Source organism: Anguilla rostrata, chromosome 4 (assembly GCF_018555375.3).
Source record: "Anguilla rostrata isolate EN2019 chromosome 4, ASM1855537v3, whole genome shotgun sequence".
In the NCBI taxonomy this organism is placed as follows: Eukaryota; Metazoa; Chordata; class Actinopteri; order Anguilliformes; family Anguillidae; genus Anguilla; species Anguilla rostrata.
The window spans coordinates 41,564,009-41,572,983 of record NC_057936.1 but is presented as its reverse complement, the minus strand read 5'-3'; the positions used below and the strand labels follow the sequence as shown (position 1 = coordinate 41,572,983).

Here is an 8,975-nt window from a genome sequence, read left to right as displayed (position 1 = left end):
TCACATTAAACTCAGTGCAAGACTCAAGTCTTACTGTCCATCCATTCACGCAGGCAGCGGCCTCCGATGGTTGTGGTGTGGGGTCCTGGAGAGAACAGTCTTGGCGTTGTGAAATTGTAGAGGTTTCCAGATGTAAGGCGCGCAAGCCGAGTCCTTGTTCGGTAGCAACGGCGATGAGGTTCTACGCACCCCCCCCCCCTCCCGTCAGTCGTTAACAAGGTTCTTCTTCCCAGAGCTCGTTGTGGTTAGCCGGCGCAGCCTCGGGCGTGCGCTGGTTTCCACGTGAGATGAATCAGGCTTAATCGAAAAATGAAGGGCGACATTCATTAGAAGGACAATATCAGTCATGAGAAGCAGAAGTGTTATAAAGTGCAATTCCCCTTTGAGCCCCTTTTCCACCATAGGGCCGAACGGTTCTGAGCACAGAGAGGAACGGTTCCAGTGGTGTTTTGGCACGGAACGCTTATTTTCAGCACGGTTAGACAACTGTGCTCAGTGCAGCAGAACCGTTCGGGTGGGCGGGCTTAATGACGTAGGTATTCACTGATTGGTTTCACATTACGTCAGTTTTGTGACTCCGCATATGGTCTCTTCACGTCCCAAGCTAAGTCGGTACAGAAGCTAATATAAATAAAAATGCTACTCAAAAATCGTATTCCGTCATAGCAACACGATAAACCCAACAATAGCCCTACGATATGCCAATACAGCAGTGAAAACTCTGCTCACCGAATAACAAAATTAACAAGACAAAGTTTTCAAAAATTATGCCATGTCATTCTGCAGTCAATACCTGGGACTAAATATTGAATAAATATACAACCTTACCGTTGGTTTTACGCGTAGAGATGTCCCTTTTGAGACTGAGTTGTCATATATTGTCTTGGACAATCCGTTTGTGAAATATACGTGCATTTGTGATGCCTGGGTACCTTTCAAAATAGCTGTGCCTAATACCACACGTGTAATTTACGGCGTTGTCGCCCTTTTTAGTACAGTCTGGCTTGATTGACAATTAATTTATTCAGTAGGAGAGTATAAGCTTTCTAACATTTATAACATGTTTATAACATGTCTAATTTTGCTTTTGGAATAGCGTTTTATAGGTCAGCGTAACTGAAAATTTTCTTATCATCGCATTCACTCTGTGGTAGCAGTAAAATACGCTGCACCTAACAAAACGTTGTTAACGATTTTTTGTAATTTCTAGGAAAATACTATTATTATTGAGGACTTCTGGGCATCGCTAAGCCATATGTTTGCTGATAGACCTATCTGACATAGTTTTCTGGAGCAAAACAGAAGCGGATTGAACTGTATCATTGATTTACTGTCTCTGTCTCCATCTACTGAACACAGATAAAATTTCATCATTGCCATGTAAGTATTACTGCTCAAAATATTTCAGTTATACATGTTATTTTTGAAATTGAGTGTAGAAATAGGTTAGTGGTATTATATAATGTGGATATTTCACACTGTAATGTAAGCGTTAGTTAGTAATAATAATAATAGTTTTAATAGTTTTTGTGATGCATACAACAGTGATGATCAGTGGAGGATACGCTAAAAAGAAAAACCGAATACAGTCCAAAATACACAGAATCCTCGTCCATATTGTCAGCCAATGAAACATAACAAAAACAAAACGAATTGGGAGTGACGACAACAACTGGCACATATTTATTACATACACAACGGGACGTTGTCGCTGATCCACCGCATCACTTGCTGTCGTCACTAATTTTTCTTAGATGCTTCCTAGTCCTGGTTTTAGCAGCCCGACAGATGGAAAAAGAAACGGTAACCGCTCCCACGAGTCCTCAGCAGCGCGGAACGACACGGAGCGGCCCGGTAACCGTTCGGCCCTACAGTGGATAAGCACCTTTAGTCTCCACAGGTGAGCCAAATCGGCAGAGCCTGGTTGCTGCATACAGCAACTTTATCTGTGTGTTTGATAAATCGGTGACTGCAGCACTCTTAGGCCTTCTGCAAACCCCTTGGAATTGGAGTTCTACAAAGCATGTGCTTAAAGAAAGTCATTTCAATTTGGATGGCACAGACTGACCTAGTACCTACATTTATTTAAACATTTTTATTTATTTGTTTTAAAATTAATCTCTGGAGTTTCTTTTTGGTCAACATAAAGAATAAATGGATAAAAAATACATGTGCTGGCTTATCTTTTTAATTTGCTGCTTACTTCCTTAAATGGACGGACGGAATAATTCTCATCATTCACAAAATTGTTCTCCAGCATAGGGCCGACTGGAGGGTAAGGATTGTTTAACTGGCAAATATATATTCCCAGCACAGTATGGCGTTAGATGACGGAAAATGAGAATAGAAAAAAACACGCGTCATTCCAGTTCCGCAGTATGAACGTGGAATGAGTCTTGTTTTTATTCGTTATGGAAAGTTCTTCCTTTCTCCTGTTGGTGTCATCCTTTTTACACACGCACACACACACGCACACACACAAAACCCCTAACATCGGAACCCGGATGGATGACTTCACTATTCTGCTTGGGTTTCCTTTATGATCCTGGGATCCCCCAGCATTTCCCTGCAGTCCTTTCCGAAGGGAAAAGTGAAGACAGCGCTCCCCTATTGTTCTTTACATCGAACACACACATCACGGCACTCGCACTGCTTTGGGTCTGCGCCTTGTGAGGCTAGCTGGGAAAAGTAAATCCAGCCGGAGATCGTCACAAAAAGGAGGTGCTGCTATCTTTCAGTGTCTGCGTCTCCTTGATAATCGCCAACGATATTTGTTTCCCAAATTGGTGCTTCGAGTCAGCCTCATTTAGCTCCGTGATGTCCGAGGTCTTGCCGTACAGCGAGGGGAAAATGAGCGGGTATGGAGGGGACGGTGACGTGGGTCAAATTTCCTTCAGCTGCGGGCTGCAAGATACAAATTCGTTCTTTGGAGCATCGCAAGCAAAAAGACCACCTAAACTTGGGCAGATCGGGAGAGCTAAGCACGGTAAGCGCGATGAATTGCATTGGCCAGTTATTTCCACGCATGCATGTGTCGGTAATTATTGAATCAGCAGTGATTGTGAACTGGATGTTTAGGATACAAATCCTGAGTTCCACGAACCTTAACCTGCATAGCGAATTTTGAATGAATACATTAATAAAGGAGCTTGGAAGGCAGATAGCCTAGCCTGCAAAATAATGTTATAAGTACAAACACATATTGCAACGCTGCAATGCGGGTGCAGTGTTTTGATTATACCGAAGGACTGCACTGGTGAAAATGCGCCTTTAAGGAGCAACACTGGCCGCTTAGACGAATACACAATGCCTGGCAGATACGATACTGTAAGCTTTTAAAACAAAAAAGTTCATTGACTATTCAGTCTCCCTAGGTTTGATTTTCAGTAGTTTCCAGTAAATGTATATTTTTCAATTTTAAGTGTCAAGTTTATGCAGGGACAACATCGCTGTTCATGGTTTACTGTATAGCCTATTCAATCAACAGAGCAACAGTTACCGCCTCTGGCTGCCGCGAATGCGGGCAGGATACCGAGGAGAAACGAGGTGTTATAATATGCAATGTAACAGCCCATTTGGGGATATCTCCCTTTATCGTAGCCTATGCACCCTTTTACTATATTCACATTTGTTTTTTTAAAGACCAGATGGTACCGTTCTCGGTAAGGTGCTCGACAGTGAATACATCAATCGATGTGTTACGACATTTTCTCCCAAAAATATATGAAAGAAATTGCATAGCCTACTGTCGTTCAGTGACAGTGTTCGTGTTCGCTTAGAGTGTACGAATGAAAAAGCCTGTTAATTATTTTCTCCGCAGTGGTCATCGAAGACGACCGGATAGACGAGGTTCTTAAGGGAATGACGGACAAATCGTCCCCTGGCGTTTAAACGTGAGCGATGCCTTCCAGATTTATCATTTTAATCACCAGTTTGAAGCACTTGACGGCTGTGCATGCGTTTGAGAGTTGTGAGACGGAATGAAGATGGCATGAAGCGGAGAAGAGAAACAAAGAGCAGAAAGAGAAAGAAGGGATGGTACGAAGGGGATAGCGAGAGGGAAACGTTCCGAGATTTATTTTGTGATTGCTGGCAATTCTACAAACGAGGCTCGTTTTAAACAATTGGTGCGCGGGCGGATGTCGAAGATGGCTGATTTCGTGCAGCTCCGTCTTTCAACCTCTGTCGACGTATAGCAACAGATGAATTCGCCATTTCACCACCATCTTCTAAAAAGCGCTATAAAACAACAAACACCATCAGAACGACCATGAAGACAACTGGAAACTGAATCTAATTTAGAGAACTGCTATAGCTGTGCAGTAGCTTCTCAAAACCCATTCATCATCTTTCCCTGGTACACCCGTAAAATAAAAAAGAGCTGTCCATTTCAGAACTGTACAAAGGCAGACTGCATTCCGATTGCTGCTAGCTGATTGCTTTGGCCAGACTGAAGCTGCTGAAGTCCAGTCTACAACAAAGTCTGTCCGTATGTAACAATGGAAAACTGGCGGAAAGACGAGACTTTTAAGGCCTATACACATACACATACACACATAGGCTACTTATTTCTCACTTTTTGTCTGTTGACGAAAAGTAGCCTATTACATTCCCCCTTTTGTAATAAAACTTTAGCCTAAAGATGGGCGCTTGTCAGTTCCACATCGAAAATCGGAATACAGTATTTCGTTCAACGCTAACAGGGATAGTTATACAAACAAACAACAACAACTAAGAATAATAATGGTAATAACAATAATGAACAAGACATGCGTGAGAAGATTTTATTATCAGTAGTTTTGATTATATGATTATTTACGTTTTGTCGTCTTACACATTGTAACGGTCTTCTTCATATCAGCATGAACTTTTGCTCTGGTGCCAGCGTGGGTGTTTCCACCATTCTTAATCACAGTCGGCACGCTTCTTTTTAACCAGATTCATATTTGTATTTTTATATCTAAATATTTGTCATTCAAAATGATGTGCTAGTTTAACGTTATATGAGTCATCTATGAGAAGATTTAAGCTAAAGATTGAGCATAATGAAGTATCTAAGATCGGTTTTGTCCATCTCATTCAATATCGAGATTGGAAAGATGTTAAAGGAGACTTTTTGAATGTGTCTTGGATTTTGTACAAATCAATGTTAAATTATTATAAAGAAATATACTGTGATTTTCTTTATGGAGTTAGAAATTGAGGTTTTTATCATTTTTATTCTATTCAAGAACATCCTCAGATAACACGGTTATTTGACAGATTCTTTAAAAAAACATTATAGTTGTGAGTTATTTTTTACTATTATTTTTAAAGTGTTAGTTTTGCATGAGTCCCTTCACATTTTCAATAATTATGAAAAGAAAGCAAGAAAATTGTCATTACATTCTAAGAATGATTCATTGTATATCATAATACCATTTCACTGTATTTGGTGAAGTAATAAATGGTGATAGATCCTGTAAAAACTGTGGGGATTATTGGTTGCCTTTTATTTGTATTCAATTTGTAGTCCAAACTGGACCTTACAGCGTGCTGTGTACAGTAAACACTAGCCGCCCTGTTGAAACAGATCTTATTTGTTTTCCATTGAACTGATTTTAAATATTTGCATATGATTTACATATAGTAAGCAGCCAGAGAGGAAGGTTGGCAATTTATGGTATACAAGCCATGAACCCAATCTATGAAGATGGCTGGTAAACACAATGATAGAAAAATGGCATTCAGAGAATACCACAAAGCTGCTTTTGGCCTTCAGGCCTAAGGTAGCAGATCCATACTGAACTGGACCCAACCTGGGGAAGCAGTGAGCAGCAAAGCATTCTTGAGCTGAGGAAAAGAGGGCTGTACATAGCCCACCTGGGCTGAGCTGAGCTGTTCTGTCCTGCTGGCAGACTGTGTTCCAGCTGCACTTAACACTGCTGCTAAAGCACTTGGCCATGACAATTCTTTTTATTATTGCTATGTGGAAGGCAGTGAGAAGTGATGAAAGTACTTGATAATAGACAATTCTAGTTCATGTTTCCAGCTTTCCTGGTCCTGTTCTTTGTGTGTGATGCTGTACAGTAAAACCAACATTGAAATATTATAGGATTAAGTCCAATAATAGATGGCAGAATTTTAATTTGAATCTAATTTCAATGCACCCTGTCTTTAACCTAAATAATTATTGTTTTATTTATTTTTTGTTCTTAAGATAGTGATTTCATTCAAGTAACAGAACCTGTTTAGTAATACTTTCTAAAATATGTTATTAAGAGTTAAGAACAAATGAAAAGAAGTGTGAATAGGTGTAAATTGTGTATGTTTTATGTCTCTGGGTTCTAATTTTTGCAGAGTACCTCCAAAGTCCTGCCTCACAGCTGCTTCTGGTACTGTTGTGCTAACAAGCCCTGGCCTCCTCTTCTTGCCAGAATACAAATAAACAAATTGATTTGGAATGGGATCTTCCTGGGATGGATGTCCCCTCTGGAATGCTACCCAAAAACATTTTCCTCTACAATGATAGAGAACAGGAGGAGTGGGGAGGTGTAGAGGAACATATTTTTTTCACATTTCGGAAAGATCTTCGGACCGGATCAGCTTGTGGGTGCCGAGACTCCCACAGACTTCCCTCTCTGCAGAGGGAAAGTATGTAATGCTCTTTAGGTAAAGTATTTAGTAAATTTACATTTAAGCATTTACCAGGATATCTTACCCACAGCAACATACACAGTTAAAAATCTTTGCCTGCTATTAATTAAATATGGCTGGATGTTCACTGAAGCAATTCAGATTATGTACATGACTTGGTACAGTGGCAATGCCCCACTTGGGAATCAAATCTATATCACTCGAGTTACATTTGAGGCCAAAAGTTTATGTGCACCTAGTCTAAAGGTATTCAAATTCAGTTTTTCATAACTCTGAACATTTAATGTTACCATACATTTCTTTTGGCAATTCAATTAGGGCATTTACTTTGTTCACGTCAGAGGCAATTTTAAAGCAATAGATTAGAGACAGATTTATTTTGTCTTTAATTCACTATATCAGAATTCCAGTGGGTCAAAAGTTTACATACACTAAGTTGACTGTCTTTTTAAACAGTATGGAAGATTCCAGAAATTTATGTGATTAGTTTTTAAAAAGCTTCTGTTTGGCCAATTGTCATAATTGGGAGTAAATTGGCACCTGTGGCTGTATTTAAGGGCCTACGTTTAGAGCCACAGCCCTTTTGCCCTTTATGCTATGGGAAAGTCCAAGCAACACAGCCAAGACCACAGAAAAAAATTGTGGACCTCCACAAGTCCGGTTCCTCAAATTTCTAAACAACTGAAGGTAACACGAGCATCTGTACAAACATTTGTATGTAAATATAAGAATCTTGGAACCACACAGACACTGCATCCTTTAGGAGAGAGGCACAAATTAACTCCCAGGGCAGATCAGCGCTATGTATGGAGGAAAAAGGGTGAGGTTTTAATCCAAAGAACATCCCAACTGTGAAGCATTGGCATGGCAGCATCATGTTGTGGGGGGTGTTTTGCTGGAAAATTGACTGGTGCACCTCAGAAAATAGATGGCATCATGAGGAAGGAGGATTATCTAATACTGAAGCAACATCTTAAGACATCAGCTAGAAAGTTAAAACTTGGTCGCAACTGGGTCTTCCAGCAGGACAATGATCCTAAGCATACCTCCAAAGTTGTAACAAAATGGATTAAAGACAACAAAGTGAAGGTATTGGAGTGGCCATCATAAAGCCCTGATCTGAATACCATACATAATTAGTGGACTGAACTGAAGAAGCGTGTCCGAGCAAGGAGGCTCACAAACCTGACTGAGTTACACCAGTTCTGTCTGGAGGAATGGGCAAAAATTCCGGCAAAGTATTGTGAGAAACTTGTGGAAGGCTACACCAAGCGTTTGATTCAAACCAAGCAATTAAAAGTCAATGCCACCAAATACTAACAAAGTGTATGTAAACATTTGACCGACTGAAAATCTGATATAGTACATAAAAGATGAAATAAATCTGTCTCTTAGCTATTATTTTGAAATGACCTCTTATGGAAATAAAGTAGGTACCCTCATTGACTTAACACAGGAAATGTATGGTAACATGAAATGTGTGGAGTTGTGAAAAATTGAGTTTGAATGTCTTTAGCCTAGGTGTATGTAAACATTTGACCTCAACTGTACAAGCCCAGTGCCCTGACCATTGTACTACACTGCCACCACCCTACCATTAGAGACATACTCATTTTCTGGAATATCACTATATAAAGAAATACAATACATAATTTCACGTTAGATGTTTGTAAGTCATGCCATTTTGGAGTCAATGCAGCAGAGCAAAGCAAGACATTGTCATGGCAGTTTTTAGAAAAACTGATTTAATGGACCTCAACTGGAGATTTGTAATCAAACAGTTCATATGCGGCTAAAGTGAAGATTCTCTTTTATTAAAGCTTTTTATTTATTTTATATATTTTATATGTGTATACAGTTTGACCAAGTGCAAATTACAGCACCTTTTATACATAGAGTTTCTAGAGTTCAAGAAAAAAGTCTTGTGGACAGATGAGGCCAAGATCACTTGTATCAAAGTGATGGCACAATCAAAGTATGTAAGCCAAAAGGAATTGCTCTAGGTCCAAAGCACCCCCCATCATCTGTGAAACTTGGTGGCAGGGTGTTATGTTTGGGGCATGTATGGCTGCCACGGGTACTGGCCCACTTGACCAAAGTGATGATCTAACTGCTGACAGCAGCAACAGAATGAATTCTGAAGTGTATCAAAGCATACTGTCTACTCGAGTTTAACCAAATGTCATTGAACGGTGCTTCAATCTACAGCAAGAGAATGGGCTTCTTGCACAAAATCTTTCTTCAGTTATTCTTACTTTTGTTCTTAAAAATGTTTCTACAAAAATCTAATATGGGTTTCATGACACGTGCAGACCTTTGTTTTTGGGCATATCCCAGGT

The 8,975-nt window shown here is 39.9% G+C and overlaps 1 protein-coding gene across 1 annotated transcript; it reads left to right on the top strand.

Annotated features, from left to right (window-relative positions):
- Positions 1–2,484: 2,484 nt before the first annotated feature.
- On the top strand, positions 2,485–5,471 carry LOC135253412 (calcium/calmodulin-dependent protein kinase II inhibitor 2-like). Its single transcript, XM_064332684.1, has 2 exons — positions 2,485–2,986; positions 3,821–5,471. The coding sequence occupies exons 1-2, from the start codon at positions 2,818–2,820 to the stop codon at positions 3,889–3,891; spliced, it is 240 nt and encodes a 79-aa protein (XP_064188754.1). The 5' UTR covers positions 2,485–2,817; the 3' UTR covers positions 3,892–5,471.
- Positions 5,472–8,975: the final 3,504 nt, after the last annotated feature.

What these genes read in the sequence shown, in the direction of transcription:
- LOC135253412 (XM_064332684.1), top strand. Translation starts at nt 2,818, where the DNA reads ATGTCCGAGGTCTTGCCGTACAGCGAGGGGAAAATGAGCGGGTATGGA. An exon ending in GATCGGGAGAGCTAAGCACG is followed by an intron (nt 2,987 to 3,820) that starts GTAAGCGCGATG and finishes TTTTCTCCGCAG; the next exon opens with TGGTCATCGAAGACGACCGG.